Source organism: Copadichromis virginalis, linkage group LG12, assembly GCF_057382275.1.
Source record: "Copadichromis virginalis isolate Kocher_CV1m ecotype Utaka linkage group LG12, C_Virginalis_male_GT1.1, whole genome shotgun sequence".
In the NCBI taxonomy this organism is placed as follows: domain Eukaryota; kingdom Metazoa; phylum Chordata; class Actinopteri; order Cichliformes; family Cichlidae; genus Copadichromis; species Copadichromis virginalis.
Genome location: NC_140629.1, coordinates 27,830,166 through 27,854,074, shown reverse-complemented (window position 1 = coordinate 27,854,074; position 23,909 = coordinate 27,830,166). Strand labels below are relative to the sequence as shown.

General features: G+C 40.1%; 1 protein-coding gene across 1 annotated transcript in view; it reads left to right on the top strand.

Moving 5' to 3' along the window:
- Positions 1 to 23,909, top strand: part of fbxl17 (F-box and leucine-rich repeat protein 17) — a 225,130-nt gene that overhangs the window by 129,894 nt on the left and 71,327 nt on the right. The window contains exon 9 of the mRNA XM_085475747.1: positions 21,253 to 21,329. Within this exon, the coding sequence (XP_085331873.1) occupies positions 21,253 to 21,329 (77 nt within the window). The remainder of the gene's footprint in view (positions 1 to 21,252; positions 21,330 to 23,909) is intronic.

The window sequence follows — 23,909 nt, the reverse complement described above, 5'->3', positions numbered from 1 at the left end:
TCTTGTTCATATTTCCCTCTTCTTCGCGTTTTACTTTGCGCGTCTGAGTTGCAAATTAGGAGCAGCAACTACACGAGTAACTGTCTTTTCCTAAGTGAATGCAGAACAAGGTCTCACACTGAGAAAAATTGCAGTTAACTTACAAAGAAGACAGACTGCCAGCTTCTGAGAGCTTTCTTGAGAAGTGGAGATGATGAAACGATGACACCCAACTTCAGCTGATCCTCCAGACCTCTTTTGTTGTCTTTGTTTTACCTGAGTTTTCGTCATTTAAACACAAATTACTAGTGAACAATTCTCATAGATTTTCTTTTTTTTTTCTTTTTTTTTTTTTTTTTATAGCTGTGACAGAGTCATGAGGTTATTCACAAATTGGTATAACCCACATTCAGGCGTGCATCAGTCTGCAGCCAGATATTTAGAATCCATTTATACGAAGATTTTGGCAGTGACTGCATGTGATGGATGAATATAAAGTGTCCCTGCTCTGAGCTGTGGTGCAGGTAAACCTACCTTTACATACAGTAAGCCAGTAATCCAGACACATTTTTTCATTTAAGCTAATACATTTTGGGCAGATCAGCTAAAATTGAACATTCTTTTTTTTGTTTTAATTAATTTGTGAGATATTTGTTAGATATTACAACCAGAGCAATGGGAGATTTTGAGAGCGTTTGTATTTGTTGAGCCACTGGAAGGCTTTATTAACATATTAAAGTGTAGCCATTACCCTTTTTTGTTGTCAGATTATACCAAATAAATTTTAAAAAGACATTGCTTTTATTTTTTTCCCAAATAAAGTGTGTGGAAAGTGGAGGAGATGAGCAGTACAGGTTGCTACTGTACTCTTAATGTAGCCAAGCCTTCCCTATAATCCCTAAAAGTTGACAGGGGGATTAGAGGGATAATCCTCGTGTCTTTTCTTTTCCACCATCCTCACTACTGTTACCTTTCTTCTCATTTTCTCCCCCTTACTGTTCCGTCGCGACAAGACGCAGACAAGACAGCGCTAAAGAGAGAATCAGCACAAGAATTAGTGTGTCTGTGTGTGTGCGCGCATATGTGAAATGAAGTCCAGTGGGAGAATCCGAGAGGCTGAGAATAATTAGCTCCAGCCTAATGCCAGGTCAGCCTTTTGTAGCGTTCGTCTAGATACCGAGTTTATGCATACAGTGCGTGTGTGTAGGTGTGTGTTTCTCAATGTATGCTCATCCTTGCATGGGCATGCCCTATTCTAAACTGTTTACACTGAGGTGAACGCTGGCAGACAACATTGTGGTTATAGAGTTTATTCTTTCCCACTGCCCTTGACCAGTCTCTTAACACAGAGAGCAGAAAGATAAGAGAGGATTTACACACAATACTGAAGCCATTAGCGTCTGGCTTTTCTCCCCCTCTTTCGCTCTCTCTGGGGTTTGTTTAGTGTTATCAGATCCACTGGGATGTGTGGATGGCAGATTGAATGTCCACAGCCATGGAAAAGGCCAAAGATGTCTAACCTCCCATTCACACACTGCTATCCTCATCAACAGGGGGCCCTTTGTCCCACAGCAGTCAACGAGATGGACAGTACAAGATAATTGCATTTGGACAATAACCGTCTCCTCTGTTTGTTTGAATGCGTACAGTCTCTTTGGGATGAAACGGTAGATGAGTGCGGCTGTGCGGGAGGGAGGAGGGGTGAGTGATTCTGTTTGTTTGTCTTTGTGTGTCTCTGAATTTCTCTATCTGTATGCACGTATGAATGAATGGGCTCGATAAAAGATTTTTTGGAGCAACATCCAATGGCGAGCTGTCATCGTCTATCTCACAGGTTGAATGGTGACTGGCAGGGACTAGACAGTGAAGTCATAACTTGACTGATAAGATTCTTCAGGAGCTGCTATCGGACCCCCCTAAACCAGCAGGGAAGCCAAATGGAGCTGAATGGCAGCATCTCATTTCCTCCAATGATGTCATTTCTCTTTGATCCAGGTGCGATCTGGTGAAAAGCATGGGAACATGTGAATTTTACACAAATGTGCATGTGCGTTCGCAAATGATCCTAATTCAATATACTGAGATATTTTCAGGGTTATGTGTAAACTATAAAAAAACTATACACGTTATGTGAGGTTACCCATACTGTATGTTTATGAATAGATGGAAAGCCTGGAGTTTAACTGATATCATCTTTGTTCTCAGTGACTCTGACAATAATATCCACTTAGGCTGAAATTGTTTGTATATTGCCAAAGTTCAGGGCTATACAGTGAGCACTGTTTCACTGTTAATGGGTGTATTCAGTTTGCTTCAATTCAATTTAGTTTGCCTCAAGGCGCTTTATATTGTAAGGTAAAGACCCTACAGTAATACAGAGAAAACCCCAACAATCATATGACCCACTATGAGCAACCACTTTGGCAAAACTGGGAAGGAAAAGCTCCCTTGACAGGGATAAACCTCCAGTAGAACCAGGCTCAGGAAGGGCCGGTCATATGCCGTGACCGGTTGGGGTTAGGGGAGGAAGACAGGACAAAGACACTCTGTGGAAGAGAGCCAGAGATGAATAATTACTAATAATTAAATTCAGAGAGGTGTATAAACACCTCTTAATACTTCGTACACAGTGTTACAGAGAAATCTACGGATGATTGGATAACAGTGGAAAGGTCTGTGAGCTGAAACGATCTAGGAATGTATCACCAAATGCCGTTTCCACAGTGGCTCCCAACTTCTTTATTTGTCGGGGGTTTTTTTTACCCCCACCCCTGACATTAGTTAGGGAGCTGCTGCTCATGCACCTCGCAAAGCTCAAGATGTTGTGACGACCCTTAAAAACAACTTAATCACTTCATCATTTCTCAGTAAAAAGCAGTCAGTGTTTAACGAGAAAAAAAGGAAAGCGGAAATATAATCCCCTATTACTCGTAATGGCTGAAACGGGGTTGGGCATTGGTCCTGTGCAGAGACTACGGACAGCTTTGGTTATTATTGTCTGTTCACTGTTGTGAGGCAGCGTTGTCGCAAACAGCCAGTCTGTGCGCTACTCTTGCTTGTGCTGTTTTTGGGCCATCAGCTAATCAGAGAGAGTGTGAAGTTATACAACATGCTACAACAAAACTGAGTGTTAAAAACAATTAAAAGTGTCCACTGCGGCCTCTGTGCATGTTTTTTAAGGATCTTTGATGGATTGCATGCTTTTCCCACTTGTGGTGAACTCAACTGTCGATCCTTTTCCTGTTCCAGCCCACCTATGAGCCAATCAGCATTTGACCTACGCACCTCTGACTTCTTCATATTGTCCTGGGAAAGTAGGAAATAGATGCAACAGTTTACTGGAAGAGGTGCAAACATAAATTGAAATACAGTATATAAGGCAAATTTTTCTACAAATCCAGAAAGCCATCCTTTCATTGAAACATTTCTGATGACGCTACGGTGAACAAATTAAGGACAAGCTGTATTTTAGTTGATCGTTTTGCAAAAACCATGCAAAAGTATTAAAGCCTGATGTATCTTATGCTTCAGTGATCTTTCCTATTTTTTTGGCTTTGTTATGTGACGCTATCCCATTCAGATAAATGCCCATTTCCTTATTAGCGATGTGTTTGTTTGTGGTCGATCGCCTAATTTAAAATTACTCTCTCAGCCTTGGTTTTAACATTCATCTGTGGGTGGTTTATAATTACTAGATTTATTCCATCCACCTCTGACACCAAATCAGATTCTAGTCCCTCCACATCAGGCCAGCTGTTGAGCATAATGTTTTAATATATGACATTTTGTCTTAGATATAATTAACAAGGACAGCTAGTACGGTTGCCTAATTTACTTGCTAAGACATAATAGGGAAGGGCGAGGTGGATTGTTTTGGTTTTGTAATGAATAGAGTGGTAAAGGGAAGGACGTCAGCCAATGCTGTCAATTATCACTGTTTTTTTATGAGCCTTGTTTGACAGAGAAGAATCACAGCCGGCGTCTGGATCACTTTCTCACCTGCTCCGCCTTTCCTTCCTCTGGCTTTCTCCCATTCATTCTCCAGAGGCTCATTGTGCCTCCATCTCTTGGCCTTCCCTCTTTTCTACAAGACATCACTAACCCACACTAAATCTTCTTTATTTTTGGCTTCACCTTTTTATTCCATTGTTAATATATAAATACACTTCTTTTGTTTTATTTTTTTCCCCGTCTCCTGTCCTCTTCTTCTTCTTTTCAATACTATCTTATTTTCTTCAGAGGGTGTAGTGGGGTTGACAGGCAGTGAGCTCACAGTTATAACCTCCCTGCCACCATGCCAGGCGAGGCGCCACTTGAGGGTTTGGCTGCAGATTGAATAGCTCCCAGAGATGTCATATCCAGACAGCCTCCCTGAATTACATTTCCTGGTCTTCCCTGCCTGGCTGCCTGCATACCTCCACCAATCAAAGTGGCCCAGAGTTGCCATGTGGCTGCCCACTCTGCTCTGCCTGTATTCTGTTTCTTTTCCTTCTTCTCTCGCTTTACCTCACCCCCCACCAGCACCCCCACTTACCATCTCTGGGGTATGTCCCTCACAGAAATTATTCCTTCACCACTTGTCGGGCAATCCAGGCACTTTGAGGCAGAACAGCAGATGGGCGATGTGATTGGCTGTCAGCTTATGTTTATTTCCTTGTTGTCAGGGTGTCAGATGAGATAAAACATTGTTCTGCTGCATTTGTCATGTTCTCTCTGTGGGGCTGATAAGAAATGAGAAAAGTTTAGGTTATAGGACATGTGGTTGAACAGATTGGGCCGCGGCTGTCAGAGGTGTTCCATTGTATAATTTTTAAAACAGATTTTTCTTTTTACTTTTGCTTGTTTTTCAATGTTAATCTTCTTTAGATATATACATAAACTTTGCTCCGTCAGCGTTCAGGAATTTTAATGATCCTGAATTTTAACTTATAATATCTTTCAGCAAAAAGCGATTATTACTTGTGTCATTGCAGGCATTAGATCACTCAAACAAACTTTGCATTAAAAGAAAAATTGGCAAAGAAAGGCATGCTTTTGCTTTTTATATATTCACACAGGAGTTGAGCTAAAAACTATAATAATCTTAGCATGTGTTTGGCTCAAGCCAGTGATCCTCACTGTGGGGTTTTTTGTTACTGTGTGTGACCTGAAAATGGGTTATGTGAGTCGGAGCTAAGAAGGAGCACACTGTGGTTTTACTACTTGCAAAGTAGAGCTCTGGCTCTTGGTTTCTTTTGATAAATTGATTAATGAGGAACAGCCTCAACTGTACAACGGCTACAAACCCCATATACACGCATGACTTGTGCATGTAAATTCCAAAATAAAACACTTAAAGCATCCAGTGCCAACATCCAATTGCACCCTCTGGAATTGGATAAGGTTTGGCTTTGTAATCTAACAAACAGGTGGTGGATTAGGCATTCATACCCACACTACTGGCACACATAAACACAAACACACACACCTCAGGTGGTGGAGTGAGCTTCCATGCTGTGTGGATTTGTATCTAAGCCGAGACATAAAAGTGAACTGGCAGAATAGGAGGTGTGCCTCTCCAGCCCTCCAGTCTGCTGATTTGGGTTGAGTCTGTGTACATGTGTATTTGCACATGATTGTATAAGAAAATAATGTATTGAAGGAAGCAATTTTTTTTGCTTTGTAGTGTGCGTCTCTGTGCACAAAATTCGGATTTTCTTTCTTTTTTATCAACCCCTCTGGCTTTTGTCAGAGCCTTTGCTCCACCCGTCCTTGAATGTTAGCTGGATACTCGTAGGTGCTGAAAAGATTTTGGATTACGGAGGATATTATTGTGGGTTGAAATATGTTAGCCTTTATGTGGGTGCATTATCACCCTGCACAATTAGGATTGTCTGAATTTACTCTGGATGACATCACATCTCATGGTGGGGGTGGTGAATGAATCACGGTCAGGGTTTATTTTATTGCTAGGTTAAAAGAGTCCACAGACACTTGCTCTTGCACGTACACACTTCCATTCACACACATATGCTCAAATATAAAATCACTTCATAATCTATGCAGCCATGTCCTGTGTGCAGACTTTATGTATCAGCATGTCTGCTGATTCTTACACAGACATGCAAACATGCTCACATGTCATTGTAATGCTTATGATGCTTGTTTATGGAGGTGGAAGTTAGCATTCTCCGTGGTTGTGTCTCTCATAGGAGGGGAGGATACGGATTGTAAATCTTGTTGATCTGAGTACAATGGCTTCGTCTTGCAGTGATTGTGATACCACATCATCGCGTCTGCATGCTCACAAACTCGCACACAGTTGGTGTACCAAACCCCAGCTGCATAGCTCCCTGCGTTGCCTGTCTCCAACCCATGCTGAGTGTGTAATGAGCGGAGCTTGAGTAAGATTAAGGCAGATATTGTATGGGGTTGGAGGATTGGTTTCACTTTGAGTCTTAGTGTAGTGCCGGAGTTCACTCCAGTGCTTCTGCTGGCTGGCTGAATGACCAACAGGATCCCCACTGCTAGTCTCCTGTCATTTGTCATAGCGTTTTACTCAACACTGCTAATGTGTTTTGAGGCAAACACGCACCACTCATCAGGGGGTGTCTTTTCTTTGGAAATATGAACCCTGTTGTAAACTCTAGAGAAGTACACTGGGGTGATGCCCATGAAAGGATGAGTGACAGTAGTAAAGAGGGGAAAAATGGCAAGGATAGAAGAATGCTTTATGGTGAGGAGAAAGGAAGGTTTTAGATATGTGATGGGGTTTCCTTGCTCCCTGTGAAGGAAAACAAGAGGGTAGAAGGGGAAGGGATTGTGAGAAGAAAATGATTTTATGAGGAGGAGAAACATCAAAGAAAGTACACGGGGATAGGAGAGCAAAAAGAGAGAGGGGGAGAAGAATGGGGCAGAGAGAAAAGAGGGCTAAACAGTAACAGAAAAGTTGAAAGACAGGAGAAAAGGATGGGATGTTCAGATGAAGGGCTGGAAAGCAAGAGACCCAAGACAAAACACTCAGAGGGTGAGATGGAGAGGAAGAAAGAGCGGGCCAAGCACTGCTATCATCTGGAATCTATAGAGAATGAATGGGCAGCATGAAGAGGCTATAATCACATCCATCAACAACACTGTCTATTACAGCCTGTTCTTCTTATTCTACTTTGTCTTCCTCCCTCTGTCTCCCTAAACCACCAGCTCTGGTCAATTCTCCGGCACACTAAAAAGAAGATCTTTGTAAAGAGAACGCTGTAATATCACTAGTTATGCAAAGAAAAAAGATTAAAGGCTGTACATCTGGCTCCCAATCCTCTTGGGCTACAAGATGTGTCATCCATCATTTTTCCATGTGACTGTAAACTTGACTGACATGATTAGAAAGACAAAGATGGATACAAAAACAACCCAGAAGGCATAAACAAGAGTGATTAACCCCTGTGTTTGGTATTCTTAAGTACGAGGACAGAGTAAGGATTTATATACTGATTTAGGTAATATAGTGTGAAGGAAATAATAATAGCTGAAATAATTGTTGATGCTGGGAGCCCTGTCAAAATACCGGTCCAAATTCTCCCATATGGCTGTAATTGGGTTGAGATATGCTGATTTGGAATGCCAAACATGTTATTCAGATGATTATTATACTCATCAAATCATTCACACACTGTGGGTGTGGACGTTGGCATCATGGTAGATGGAGCTCCCATCAGAATAGAAAGTTATTTTTATAGGATAAAGATGAGTTGGAACTACTTTCTACTGATTTGCAGTCCCACTTTGCTTAGTAGCCAAATCATGCCCGTGCAATGAACCCTACATAGCAGAGCCATTGGATCGCCTCAGTTGAGGGCTCATGGGTTCAGGTTCTTGACTGTAATTTGTCACCCACCTGTAAACAATCTGCCCTAGTGCACTTATCATACAAATACGTTGTGGATGGAAAGCCATAGCTTAAACCCTATACTTAGCTAGCAGTAATCCAGTGAAAGTGTTACCTGATCAAGACCATTTCAGTAAATTGACTTTGCTATCAAGCTAATAGATTGTGCTAAACGTGGCATGAGCCATGAAGAGAAAGAGATGGTGATGATCAAGAGCTGTTGCATGAGGCTGATAGGACAGCAACTTGAAGGGGGATAAACCCCATTCTTGTCCTCCTTCCCCCATAGTTGTCTGTTTCTTCCCTTCTCCTATAGCACGTAAAACTCTTCACTTTCTCTTGGCGGGGGATCAAACGGAGCGTTCTGTTGGGAAATTCATTTAGGATTCTGGCATTTTTCAGGGGGTGTTTGGGCCAATGGGCTGGCGAGCAAAGCAACATCTGTTTTCATGAATACTTAATGGCCGTGTGTCACCAGAGTCAAACGGCTGCTCTGAGAGACGCTCCCACTGTTATTACCATCATGGATATTTAGCCACCGGTTTCTCATTAGGATGTTTCTCTCTCCTGTCCCCACAGAGGGAACAATTGGATTAGCAGCTAGTTTTTACAGTATGTGGTAGAGCCCTCTCCCTATACTACAGGTTATTTATTTTTTTACGTGGGGGTTTTATTTGTAGTGTGACGCGTGCGTTTTATTGGTAAGAGGTGATACTTTAATATTATAACACCAAGGGAATGTGAAAGCAATTTGCGCTGTAAATCAAAGAGGACAATTCAGTGATATTATCCTGTAGGTGTAGGTGTTAGGGTGTAAAAAGAAAGCGAGAGGAATCCTCCGCCTGCTTTAGCTCGGGCAGTAGCAACTGTCAGCAAATCTGTCTGGAAACTTGTAGCTTAGAGCGAGTATAGTTTGTAAGACAGTACTGCTGCTTTTCAGCTTTCTCTTAGTTTTGCTCATCTCAGTGCAAAGATGGTGCCCTGGGTCATGGGGGTGATGATCAGGTCAATGTGAACTCTCCACAAATCAAGTCAGAGACCAAAAGTCAGGCATGAATGTTGCCAGGATGAGGCACAACTTCAGGTTCAATTTTTAAAAATTGAAGAGATACAGATTATTGTTTTGCATAATCTCCTATTCCTGTTTTGTAACTTCATCTTAGAATTATTTGGGGCTTTGTTTTCCTGGCACAACAGCAGTATTCAGCAGCAGCAGTTGTGTGTGTGTGTGTGTGTGTGTGTGTGTGTGGTATTGATGATTGTTTTACTAGACATGTTGAAGTAGTTTCATGGACAAGCAGCGTCTCGTAAAATGATGAGGCACAGTGTATTGATGTGATCTGGCATATTTGTGGTTGTAATGCGGTTGTCATGCTCGAGCCCTCTATTGCACTCTCCTCCCTTTTTGGTGTTCTCTCTTTTCTCGTCTCCCTCTCGTTTAAGTACAGTATTCTTGTGTGCGCTCTGTGATGCGCAGCCTGTCATAGCATATTCTGCTCACATTGTTCACTGTCAGTGGGAAAATAGAATGTTTTGTAAGTTTCAAGGAAAACCTACTGAACATCCTAGGTGACAGAAGTGTGCTGAATGTGTTCAAAGGATCGCAGAAGCCATTTTCACCATCGATCAGCAACCCTGTCCAGTTCGGAATCTACTGTTTCTCCTCTTCCAGAGTCTTTAGAGCAGTGTGAGTCCATTGATTAGGCTTTGTCATCTTGGTGTGTGTGCGGGTAAACCAGTGATCGTAATGAAGCTGAGTCCATCCAGCCAAGCTGCAGGAGCAGTGAGCACTAGCACCAAAAATGTAACAGTTCATTTGTTCTCAACAGGAGTCGGCTTATGAGGCAAATTCACCGTAATTAAAGCCATTTCGTGTAATTGAAGTATTCGTCTCTCTATCATAGTAGCAAGAAAATTACATACTGCAGTACGACTTGTTGGACCATTGTACAGAATTTGTTGTTGTTAAATTCAGTGGCCTTCTTGCTCTTCACCCCCACACCACCCCCCCAGACACACATTCCCCTTCTCCTTTCCTCTTCATATCCATTAGCCTAATGAACACCCTCCAATTTCCTGCCACCATCACAAACGTGGCACACAGTATTGTTCTCTTGTCTGTGTGCGGACATATGCCTAAGTGGTGCGCACACACTCATGCATGTGTTTGTCATGTTTGCATGTGTGTTTGACAGAGAAAACGGGCAGGAAAGAATGGGTTGATAAGCTCTCATTAAAATAGATGGCAGTAATCAAAGTGCAGAGCAATTAGCTTTGGCTGAGTTGGCGGAGGGTGTATACCGTGTGCCACTGTGTCAGGCATATTGGTAAACATCGTAATAGTTCACCTCTCTCTGCATGTGGACATGGAGCAGAAGAGTTATGATATGCAGCCCTAAGGGGCACGCTCACCTCAATTTATCAAAGTCAGACTGGCTATTTTCTTCAGAGCCTGAAACAAGATTCTGTTATTAGCTAGTGCTTATTGGTTGTATTATCTCTGCAGGAGAAATCGCATTTAATCATAGTGAAATGTTATTGTGTGCTTTTGGACAGCATTTCAAAGAAATAGGGACCTGCTTTAATGTCAGAAACAGAAAAAAAATGTTCTGACTCAGTAATTTCTATTAATATTTGAGTCAATCAAACTTTTTCTTTCAGAGATCCATAAAAACAAACAAGATGTCTCATAAAAAATAAATAAGAATACACTCAGGTTAACTTCCCACAAATGGTCAACTCTACCAGTGTTTCTACAGTAGAGACCGATAGATAACATGTTTAGCAACACAACACAACACATAAGAGAAACCATTACACGACCAAAGTTATTGTGACCACGTGCAATGAACTAACAACCTTGTTGCCTTTGAAAGCGGTATCAGATCTGCGACCGCTGGTTGGCATCTTCAAAACAACCTTGGTGCATTAAGACGGAGTCAGTCTGCTATTAGTTTGCGATTGAATCGATCAGGTTGGCACTTACATGCAGTCTCTTTGTTATAATAGCGCAATTAACTGTGGTTAATTAACTGGCAAAAATGAAAACGTAAATTCAGAAATTCCTCCATAAATAGTGGTACTCGGAGGCCTGAAACAATATTCTGTTGCTTTTATATGGAATTATTACCAGAATGCAACCAGCAGAGTCAAGTCCCCTTTAGCCGAACCATTTCATTATAGGTGAGTTGCACTGAACAATGCACACGATCTCGGATTGCGTTATCAATCTGTCTTCTATTATAAATTAGAAGGTAATCATTTGCAAACGTTTTCCAATGTGTGTGAGTGTAATTGCAGTCAGTCTGGATTGGACCACGATTGGTACCTGTTACCGATCAATCTATGCAATTTCCGTGGGCTCAAAAGTGGTTACCACAACTACTATTACTAACCCTACTATAAAATGCACTATCAGTGCGTTTTATAATTAAATTGATTACAATTTCATTAATTAGTAATTAATTAGCAAAAGTCCTTTAATGATAAAAAGGCTATTATTCATTTTAGCAGAGTTTAATACTGAAAGGTTTTAACCAATTTTCTCTTCTTCAAGCTGACCGAATAAATAAATAAATAGTGTGTAGGAAAGCAGATGCATCCACTACTTTTATTCCACACAGTGACATCTATCATGGGCAACCATCTCTGTCTTAACTGATCGTCTCACATGGGCAGAGATTCACCAACCTTCTCTCACTCAGACACACAGGCAGCACGCCACTGTGTCAGCTCAGACCTGAGGCTGTAAGTGTTATCACCATCTGCCACGGGGCAGTGCTCATCTTCTCCTGGGTTATTTATTGTGTTATGGCTGCAGTGGGTTGACTGTGGAGGCAGATAGGGGCATGGCATTGCTTTACAGAACCCGGTTATTCATTTACAGGTGAGTATCTCACTTGCATGTCCTCAGGGAAAGAGAGAGGAGGAAGGAGTAGCAGAGGAAGTGTGGAAAGATGCGTGAGTGATGTCAGCCCAGTTTGGTTTCTGCTGGCAACCGAAAAGCGGCTTTAAAATACTGTTTGTGCATGTGCATCACGGAGGCCCGTCAGTGTTGGCAAGGCAACAGGCTGTCCATTTGGATGAACTTCAAGTGAATAACTGCCACTTAACCTCACAAAGTGCTTAGTTGGCTTTTTCACTCTAGTTTCTGATGGAAATACGGACCGGTTTGTAAGTGACACTTGTTCTTGGGGATTGTCGTCCAGGAGTTTACGGTTGAATTTATATCAAATGTCAATGAAAGTCTGATGCAGTTTTGAATTCAGTTTTATTACCCAAACTGCCAAATTGTTATTTACTCAGAGCAGGACTGTGTCTCTTTACTGTAACTTCTACCACTTACTTTGGAAACTTATTTTTTTAGCCTGTGATTACAGCTGGAGAAAATGTTTATTTAAATAGCAGGCTTCACAGCGGATAAGAGAAGACAGGGGCACAGAGGTCTTTATGTTTCTCCTTTCTGTTGGTTGGCTTAAAAAGGGTGTTTTAGTCCTTGCTTTGCTTTCCCAGACAAACCAAAAAAAGCACAGGTTGTGGAGGAAAGACGAGATTGATGGGCATTTATGGCTCCAGTTATGATCCCATCGGCACATTCTTGAGCAGGCCGATGACAACCTGCTGGAATGCTCTACCGTTTTGTTGAGTCGTTTGAAAACATGATTAACTGTAGTGGAACACAATAGGAATGTGATTCTCATCACAGCAGTGGGTATGGCAGGCTAGCCTGGGAAGTCATCCAGGCCCTAATTGTTGAAGCAGACTCTGATTCAGACGGCTTGAACTTACACACACGTACACCGAATGCACACAAATAGACACAATTGTATCCGCGTATCAAGTTTGAGATCAGTGTTGATCCATTAAAGGGGAGAAAAGAAAAACAAAGGAAAAGGAGTATCCAGAGACTTTGAGGAATTGTGCTAACAGATGATTCAGGTTAGCTGATGTGGATGTGCTTTTAGAAGGTTCAGATGTATCAGAAACAGAGCCTGCTGGGGTTATAAGTAAGTTGCATAAAGTAAGCACTGGCTTTCTCTCCACTTCTTGTCAAAGCAGGTGTCAGTGTTTGTAACGATAAATGTCCTGCTGGTCATTTAAAATAAAACACATGAATAAATTGTATGGGCAGCACTCAGATAAAGTGGTGCTGTTTGTGTTTTGTATTGTTTTAAGAAATGCAACACTTTGTGGTCATGGCAAATGGTTTGCATGGCTCTTAGATAGATGTAATGTTATATAATATAATGTTATATAATATATATTTTATTCCCTTAGGTTTCCACAGAGGTCAGAACAGGCTTTCATTGGAGACTGCAAAAGCTGTCAAAAATAAATAAAGATGGGCCTGGCTGTGTGAGACAGAAAGCTTTTTTTTTTTTTTAGCTTGTGGTGCAAAAACATTAAGCAGCCAGGTGTGTGTTTTTGCATTGTAGATCACGAGAGAATCGACTAATTCTAGCAGAAAACCTAAGGGATGTTACCACATGATGAGAATGATGATGAGACAAAAGGACGACATGGCAGCTGCCTTTTTAAATTGCGAAGATGCTGAGGCTTATATAGAGTTGCAATTGTGTTTTCTTTTGCACTTGATTGCAAGTGTCTGAAGAAGAAAGCATACAGTTTGGAATATTTTGCATATTTAACTAACACCTTAACACAGTCCTGTTCGATGCATTTTGACAGATATATGTATTAGTGTCTATTGTGGAAAGTAAAAGAAAGACACATGAATGTTGCTCTCTGTGTGCGCACTGCTGAGAAAAGACGGGGAGATATGTTTTCAGTGTGTACTGATCTGCTCACTGTAAAACAGGAAAAAAAGATGTATTCATCTTCAGTAATACCAGGGCTGCAATAATACCAATATTATTACAGCGCAGGAGTATGTTGCACTCTGCTCTAAACATTAAACACATGAGACTGAGTAAAGAGCTACAGGACAGAGCCAAACTTTACTGTGCTCACAGCTTTGAGCCATCCACCTATACCTGTTTTGCTAACTTAGAGGCAACTACTGCACACATTGGGTGCAAAATACGGCATGCTTTTCAATGTTAAATTTACCATAGTTTGCACTTAATTTCATGCTGCAAACCTTAGTAACTTAGTAATGCAGTTAAGTTGGAACTCAGCTTACTTAGACTGATTACAAATTGTTGGCAGATTGTTGGCAGTATGTTTGCTTTAATAAATTAGATTGCACACCTTAATTGCAAATCTTTGCCAATCACTTTGGGAGTGATTACAGCTCGTCTGAGTTGGACTGAGACAGGTTGCCTGCAACAAAGCTGTGCAGAATCATCTTGCAAACAAACTACTTGCAATGACTCACAGACAGCTAAACCTGTAGTGTGACTAAAGCCTAAGCAACAGAACAGTCTGCACATATTAAATCAGCTCTTCAAAAGCAGTGAACATTTTCAATAAAATTTGAATTGCTTCATTTTAAAATTGTTGTTGCAATTCCTCAATATGAGGTATTTGCTTACTAAGGAGCTCTTTTAAGTTATTGGATATCTTTGAACCAATTGATTCTAACCCAATGAAAAAAACATTATAAAATTCTTTTTCTTTTTTTTTGTGCATAGAGGATTCCAGAAACTCAATGCTGCACATCGCCTGTGGAAGCAGAACCCTGCTTCCTTGCTCGTGCTTATGGATTTATTGGTGATATAAAGAAAATTTACAGCAAGAATAATTTTGCAAGAGCGTTCTCCACACAAGTATATACCATGTCTTGCCTCGCTCTCCTCCTCTTTGCTGCTCCGCCCTTCAATTTCATTAAGTCTAAAGACAGCCGTGGAAGTCTGAAGTCTTGTCTGTCACCAGTGCTACCTCCTCCTCCTCCTCCTACTTTTTATGTTTTCAACCTCTCCCTAGACCTTCAGCTGCTTTTCTTTATACATTTGATGCTTAGTTTTTTCTCCTTTTTTTTTTTTTCCTTTTTCACACTCTTCTTTGGAAAATCTGCCATTTCTATTTCCCTGCTTCTTTTGTGAGTATAGACAGCCGTGTAATTGTGGGTTGTGTGAGGAACGGGATGAGACGAGGGCTTGTATTGGTCGACACTGTGCTAGTGTACCTACCTACAGCCATTCTCCCAGCCGTGTCTTTGTTCCTGCTCCATTGTGATCGGCTAGCTAAAGAGAAACACTACACATGTTGCTTGGCTGCAAGACTGTCTGCAGTCTTTGTGATAAATATGGACCTCTGTTTCTCTCAAGTATTGTTACTATTCTTCCTCTTGCTGCCTGTCTGCTCGGATACCTCTGGCTGTGCTGCATGAAAGAAGATTAGCTTCACCTCTGAGAGACATATGCATGAACTGCACAAGCGCAAACAACTCACTGTGTAATGATACACACACACACACACACACACACACACACACACACACACACACACACAAAGTTGTCCATCACTTGCTTTATCCCCACTTTTCTTTTTTTTTTGCATCTTCTTGCTGTAGGCCCTGTGTGTATGGATATTGCCTAATAAGGTGGTTAGACTGGGTGTGTTAGAAAGTCGCCCACAGAATTCTTCACAGACAAATTACCCTATTTTAAACAAATAGAAACCAGTGGAGTGTTGAATTAAAAATGCTGCATACTTACAAAAACATGCTTTAAATTCCTAGTGAAGGATGTGACACTAATAACAGTTGTGTAACTAAAGAAACTCTATAATTTTCAGTTTGGATTAATTTTCAGTAACTTGATGGAAACTAAGCTAACAACAGAAATACAAAATAACAAAAATTAGCGTGTGGCATAGAGACATAAATCTTAAATAAGCATTGTGGTTATCTAATTTGAGTATGACCATGGCAACATGCTCATAGGAGAGATTAAGTTTGATCAAACAGTGAGCCAGTATTAAGGGCTGTCCTTAGGCACAGTGCTGGTTGGCTGGCGATTTTCTAGGTGCTCATCCTTTGGAGTTTTCTGTTTTTAACAATAGTCAGGGCTGCAGTATGACCATATACCAGGTTATGTACTTTACTATTTTTTTCAGCTTTGATGTCTTAATAAACCATTTGAATTAAACTAAAGAAAAACCTACCTCAGTGATTTGGCTTTGACTTCAAAGTCCATTTTCCTAAAATTTAGTACACTATTGATAAGATTTATTACCTCTTAAAATTCAGTTCTATTATTTTGCTTTAGTTATGAAAGTGCTTCTCTGGGATTAAAAAAACAACAAAAACAAAACACTTCATAACACATCATAATAATTACATTTAGTCCCTGTAAATAACACCTTTAATGGGATGGATTAGAATCTTTTTATTAACTTCTTTTTTTTTAGAAGTCAATACTGCTCACCCATCACACAGTAGCCTTTAAAATCTAATTTTGTCTTAATTTTTTTCAGTGAGCTACGTACTGAATGCAGCTTTGCAGTGGTAGTGAGCAAGTTGGGAAATATGGTTGAGCAAATTTAATTCCAAGATAAAAATTGCAGATACACACACACACACACACACACACACACACACACACATATATATATATATATATATATATATATATATATATGTGTATATGTGTGTGTGTGTGTGTATATATGTGTGTGTGTATATATATATATATATATGTGTGTATATATATATGTGTGTATATATATATAGTATTTTCATCGTAATCTGTACTCCATAGTCTGTCAAACTTTTGGGTCTTATTTACATCTGAGGATCCTAGAAAGAAAATTTTGTTAATCAGAAGATAAGTAAGTTAAACTCTTTTTTTTCTCTCTGGAAAAATACCAAAGGAAGCGTGAATAAGTATGAGCAAAATATATATTTTACCTGATGGTATAAAACAAATATAGCTCCATCTAGAGCTTTAAGTTTTCAGAGAAATAATTAAATTGTTTATTTACCGTTGAGAGTTCTACATATTGGCTCAGTAATGGGATAATAACATCTTTCTTTCTTTCAGGTAGCAGATGTGTTGTATTCATTAAAAACAACTTTTAAATTTTTTTATGATTTTAGAGTTGAAGAAAGGCTGCATTCTTTGGCAGGCGGCATTAGCTGTCTTGGAAACACAGTTATATCTAAAATGTTTTAGAGTTAGAGTAATCCATACCACTGCTCCTTCAGGTCCAGTGGTATGGATTTAGTAATTCATTTAGATAGAAATTTTGCATCTGACTTTGCTTTTACGAATGATAAACTTTAACAATTCCCCGGTTCTCCAAGCACTGAACCACAGTTAGATCCTGTTGAGGTTTAACTGTAAAAACAAGATTAAGAAAGGAGGGACACTTTAATTGTTTACCTCTAGCTGTTTGTGCTGGCATTACAGAGACCGTAAACTACAAGATGACCCCTGATGAGACCCCATGTGTACACTACTCGTGTACACATGTGTACTCGTGTACACATGTGGTACCTAGTTATCATAGAAACCATTTTATTGTCATTTTATTGGAACAGATAGCCTGGAGCTGTGTATTAGCTAGCTGCATAACTGTACGATATACAAGATGCTTGAACGTCATCCTCCTCATCCTCCTTTTCTTCTGGTGCTTTCCTTTCTTTTATTTATTTATTTATTTCATTTTTAAAATTTTCATCATTTCATGGTACACAAGTACAGCGGTTAGCACTATGGCCCTTGGAGTGTGACTGTAAGTGTATAAAAATGCTTAGGCGAAGAAAAAAAAGCGCATCATCGAATGTGTGAATGAGACTCGTAGCAAAAAAGCATTTAAGTGCTCAAAGTGAGTAGAAAAGTACTATAAAAGTACTATAAAAGTACCATTCCATTTACAATTTACTCAAGTCTTTCTGTATGGAGTTTGCAAGTTCTCTTGAGTCCGGCCTGCATTTCCTCCTAGAATCCAAACACATGCTTTCATTTGATTGGCCGTAGTTGTGCATGAGGGCATGAGCTGTTTGTGATGGACTAGCATCGTGTCCAGAATCTAACCTGCCTCTCACGCAGCATCAGATGGGTTAGGCTTAAGCCCTCTGCAGCTCTTGTTGAATAAGTGGTGAATCATTGTCTGTCTGCTTCTTCTTCACTTATCATTGCCTCAGTAATTTAGTACAAAGTAAAACATTTTTTTTGTTTTTCAGTTTCCTGATTCTTTCCTCTCCATTATTCTGACACAGTTTCGTTATCTTCTAGCTTATCATTTCTACTCCTTGATTTTCTTCTTCAGTGATATTTCTCTTCTTGCCTCTTACACTGTTTTATCATCACCGCATCACCAGATTTTTCTGTCACTTCATCAGTCCACCTCTGTTTCAAACTGCTTTTCTTAATCCTTCATCTGACATCAGCTGTGTCATTCTGTCAACAACTAACCTCTACATCTATTGTCTGCTTTCCTCATCATATCCACCACCTTTCTGTCTTTCTAATGTTTTTCTTTCTAAAACGTCTTTAATCATTATCATTTTCCTTTTCCTCTTCTTCACCCCACCTTCGTCCCCATTTACCAGTAGTTTCTCAACAACATTGCAATGATCTTGTCTTCCTCCGCTTCATGTTTGCATTCATATGTTTTACCAAAATGATTATGCAAGAAGGCCTTATCATATAGCATCCTTCCTTCCAGCATTATCAGGCAGTGTTTTTTTTCTCCCTAGATTAAGCTCTTATATAAATGAAAAAGAATAAAACCAATGGTCTGAGAATCACCTGTCAAATCTGACAAAAGCCAACCTTGGTGACTTTGCTGCTAAACAATGTGTAAAAAGAAGATTTCCTTGTGAATTTCCTTCTAATTTGCATGCATTTCATCACTATGAATTCGTTTAGAGTGCTGACACGATCACTCTCTCAAATGCCATGCTCATTAAGTCTATTGTTATAGTAAGCCAAAAACAAGAACAAGTGCACTTACAAACTCTTAAGGAAATTCAGATAAGACCAGCTTTCCCTAAAAACCTTTACTCTATCTTGAAGCAAATAAGAACACAGCTAAATACAAATATTTATCATGTCGTCCCAGTTCTGAGAGCTTCACTCCCGTAACACTTGATATGAGTAATGCATTTTCAGTCCTCCGTACCAACAAAGTGGTCTTTTCTGTGCCAACACCTCAGCTTTTCACTTTCATGTTTCTGCATAAACAACTAAAAGTAAGATGGGCAATGCTGGAGAAAGGCTTTGAAGCCACCAGCAGTGTCCTGTCACACTCTGCAGATCAGAGAACTTAGGCTTGACCCCCTGGGGCCTTTAAAAGAAAGCAATCTGTTTTTTTTTTTTAAAAACCCACCTGCATCTTTACTATAATAATGTATAGGCCTGCCACTCCCTTAAAACTGTTATGAACCTCACTTGTGTGCTTGCATCACGGCAACTGACTCATGCTGATTGGCTCCTGTGCTCTGTCAAAACATGAACACTATATCCATTGAGGGGTTTTAGCTATGGGGGTCTGTACGCTGTTCAAAAGGATCAGATTGCTAATGCTAGCTGACCTTCGTGGTGTTTGTGTGGTGTTTATGCATCTTGAAGCCCATCCAGGTTGCATGAACCATGTCTTGGTTATCACTTCGTGCACCTCTGCTTCGTTTTGCTTGGTTTTCTTTTCGATCCCACCTCCTGTCATTTCACCTCACTCAGGCCTTGTTAATGGCCTCTTAGTCTTTCTTCTCTTTCTCCCCCACTTGCTTAGATCTGTCAGTCTCCCATGATGTAGCCCTTCGACTACTGTACAGAAATTTCTACTTACTGTCTCCTGCTGTAGTTACTCTCCCTGCTCCCTCCCGCGTTCATTGATGTCTGATCTAATTGCTTTTGCTCTAACCCTGGGGACCTGGGCACAGTGTAACAAGCTCCCAGAGGATGCACTTCGCCTCGGCCTTTGTCGCAGTCCCTCAATTGCTGCTTTCTTTTTTATCCGTTTCCTCACCAGCTCTTCCCAGTACATTAATTTATTAGCAGGTCTAATACTGTAGCCCCCGAACAAACAGCATGATATTGTGACCCTGCGGTAACTGATTCTAATCTACGGCTGGCCACAGCACAATCTTGAGTCAGGAATTGCCAATTTCAACAGGTCTTGTCTGTGTTTTCTTTTATCCCCATCACACAGTAGGCCGCAGACAGAGATACAGAAGAGTAGCTATACAAAGCAAGAAAGGTGGGATGAAGTAAGAAGCAGAGAGGAAAAGAGGAAAATAAACAGGCAGAGATGCGAAGTGACAGTGAAAAAGTGGGTGAAAGACAACCTGATAACATGGAGAGACTCACAGGACCGCTGCAACAAAAATTTAATAGAAAAGGCAAAATATAAAGATGGAGTCCAGTGAACTAAAGCAGATGGGTCAGTACACATTTTAACAGCTTTGGCTCCACTCAGAAATAAGAATTTCAAAAATATAACACACATTTTAACTTCTCTCTCTAGCACCTGTTTACTCCTTGATTAGTTTGGTGTTATATATATCACACATCAAATGAAATCCATGAACCGGGCAACCTTAAATTCTTCGTGGAGAAAAAAACAAAAGAAATCTATCTTATGCAAGCCGTTATTGTATTTTAAGTCCTTTTTGCTAGATATTAAAGAGGTGCCATGAACAGCACAAAAGGAAAGAAATCTCAGATTCTCACTCATGCTCCTGGACTTTCATGGAGTGCATTTTGGAGTAACCTCCAGTCGCCAGTTCAGATTTGTGTAAAGCAGATTCTTACAGAGCGCACTGCAAAAGGGAGAAAAAAGTCCCTCAATAGTACTTCTGTATTTGAGATTTGAAACTCACCTGCAACAGTCAGCTGAACATCACGATTTCTCTCCCACCTCTGTTTTCACACACGAGAGCTGTACAGTATGCATGTGTATGTGCTTCTAGTCTGTTTTGTCTCATAAATTTTCATGAAAGAACACCAGCGTCAAGATCAAAACATTTTCTCCTGAAGGTTAATGGGTCAAATGCGTTGATCAAAATCTACTTGTTGCACGCACTACTCTCATTAGAGACATTTAAAGAGAATCATTTGATACAGATACTCTGATCTTCCCCGTGGCACTCTCTAGTGTATGCTGTCTATCTATCACACACACACACTCACACTGTGTTGGTCCTTAGGGATCAGACAGTGGACTGAATGCAGATATGCCTCTTTGAAGTGAGCAGGCCTACAACTAATGTGTGTATGAGAGGCACACACATGCACATATTCACACACACACTCTGGCTGTGTTGATGCATACTTCTTTAATCAGATCAGGTATTTAATTATTAATATGTGTGTTAAAAGATGACCCTGCAGCAGTGCTTTTTAACCTTTACTGTGGAATAATCCGACGTGCCTGTGTGCGTGTGCATAATCGAGGATTGCATTGCAGTGTTGCCCTCAAGGAATATTGAAACACAATATACACGACGCAGATGCTTCTGGTGATGTTTTAAACATTTATTGTTTTTCTGTGTCTCTTTGTAGGTGTGTGGAAATCATTGCCAAGGAGGGGAGAAGTTTGAAGGAGCTCTATCTCGTGTCTTGTAAAATTACAGACCACGGTAGGATACTTTCAATCACTGTCCCTTTGTTGCAGTCAACCGCCAACATTATCATCATTTCCATTATTGCCCACATTCACCACTGTGATTCAGGACTCATTTGATTTTACAGCTTTCCTCTTATGAGACTTGTAAACAGTGAAAATATTATTGAAAAGTTTCAAGCAGAAGAAAGCAGTGTTAGCTGGAGCTCTTCTGCACATTTACCAACACTAGAGCTTTACCAGAGATTTACCTTTAAGTAAACTCTTTAAATAAACCGAGAAGCATTACTCGGCAGGCCACTCAATGTCAAACCATGCGGTGGTTACTTGATGGCTGACTTTTGTGAATTCTTATATGAGAGGTTAAATATTGTGCTTTCTGGAGAAATAGTCTTTCAGAGCACATTATATGAGGTATGAAAAGGCTACTCGGGATTTTTATACATTTACTTGTGTTGGTGGATTAGAGTTGTTTGTATTGTCTGATGGGGGACATACATGGTGTTTTCATCCTCAGCATACACTCAGGTGTTATATATCTCTTTTATATCCCTGTAGCATCATCTCCTCTTTTTATTTTGTTTACACTACCTTGCCTCTCTGCTTGATTCCATTCTGCCATATGTTTTGCGGAATATTTGAGTCTTTTCATCAGCTACAGTACAATACACAGTTGGAGTTCGTCGGTACTGAAGCATCAGGAGTGCAATCCTGGTTCTTCGTGTGGCACTGTTTAGTTGTGTTTGTGCATGTGTGCACCCTTCAAATTGCACAAATGACACTCCCAGCAGCGCAGCCGACTATTTTCTTTGGGTGCCTGCTTTCTCCAATCTACTGTTACTCGAGTCTGAAGGGTTTTTACCACTTATGCTATTTCCTGTTATCTTTGCAGCTCAAAATACCCACAATCTGTATCGTAACAAAAGCCAGCCCCCCCCCCCCCTCCCCCCAAAAAAATAAATAAATATTTGGTGTGATGCATGATAGCCTGAGTTTGATCGTCAAAAAAAATTTAATTTGACTTTAAGCTGTAATAATTCCCAACCGCAATGGTTTGTCTGTTTTCTTTTGCTTTTATATTATGTTAATTTGTTATTGTTTGAATAATTCATCTATTCAAATTTCCTGTTCGGAATTTCATAAAGGGACTAATGAGATAATAAACTAATGGATGTTCTGCTTGTTTGTCACATGGGGTTCTCTTAGTTTTGATACTTAAATGTATTAAACTTAAGATAACAAGCCGTCTGTTCTTTTTTTTTTTTTTTTTTTGATAGTTAGGCTTTTCACCTGTTGACTTTTAAGTGTTGTTTCTTCAGTTTTCTTTTGTTTTGCAACTCACTGTAGTTTGACTAGCTATTAGAAATTACACAAAAAACTAAGCTGTTGCTTGTTAGTACCATGGTGATTTTTCTATAGTCTATCGAACTTTGGCATTTGATTTTCTTGATGTAAATGCAACGTCTGTGAATTGTTTTTAGCTGGTAATTGTTGTTAAAATGTCTATAAAATGAAACTTTAATATACCCGAGTGTCAAACTGGAACTATAGCGCTTGAAGTTTATCAACACAGTCGAGAGAAACTCATCGGGCTTTGAGATGATTTTCATACATAACAGCACTATTGTTGGATCATGTGGCCCCAAAACACTTGTTTCATTATAAATGGAGAACATGTAAAACAGTGACAAGTGTGGCACCCTGGGCTGACTCCTTGTTTGATTGGTTTTCTTCCATAAAATTTGGAACGTCAACAACAATAAATTATTTCAGGCTTATTGTGTGCAGAAGAACGAGTAGCCCGAACACGCACAGGACAACATCTTGGAATGTGCGATCCACTTGTCTTAATGGATCCAGGATGCTTGGATCCATTGGCAAGCCATTTAATTTTGTTATAAATTGGATTTTAGGCTTTTCCTGTTTGATTTTGCACTTGGAGAAACACCACAGTCAACAATTTATTACTCCGACTCTTGGCTTTTTTCCTGACCGAACTACTTCTATTACATTTGGAAGGCTGCACACTGCCCCACACCACACCACTACAGTTTTCTCTGTTCTCTGCAAAGTAGGGACAAATGATATAGAAAATACTTAATGTTGCCGTCACTAAGCGTTAACCTTCCATAACATAATCATGATTATTTGTGTTGTAGATTGTAGACTCGAATGGTTAATCTCTAACATGAGCTACCATTTGCTAACGATTTCTGTGAATTACACTAACAACAGTCACCTTGACCTTTCTGAACTAGAACCTGAACTGCATTTGCGAGTGAGTGAAACATTATGTAGGCGTGTGTCTACTGGTGTCTGATTAATGACTCCAAAATCACAATAGTACATTAAACCAGGAATGTTCACAGGCGCCCGGTATATATCCCCTTCTCTCTGCTTGTGTCTCTAATCCTTTTGACCAAGATGAATTAGCGATATCTGATCTTCTTCCTTCACTAATGATCCCTCTGGCCCTCTTTGGCTGCTGATAGGGTCTGTGTGTTTTTATGTTTGTGTGTACATTTATCTCTTTCCAGGATAGAGATGCCTGTTCTTAGAGCTCTATACTCTAACACAATGATTGGTGGATTTCCTG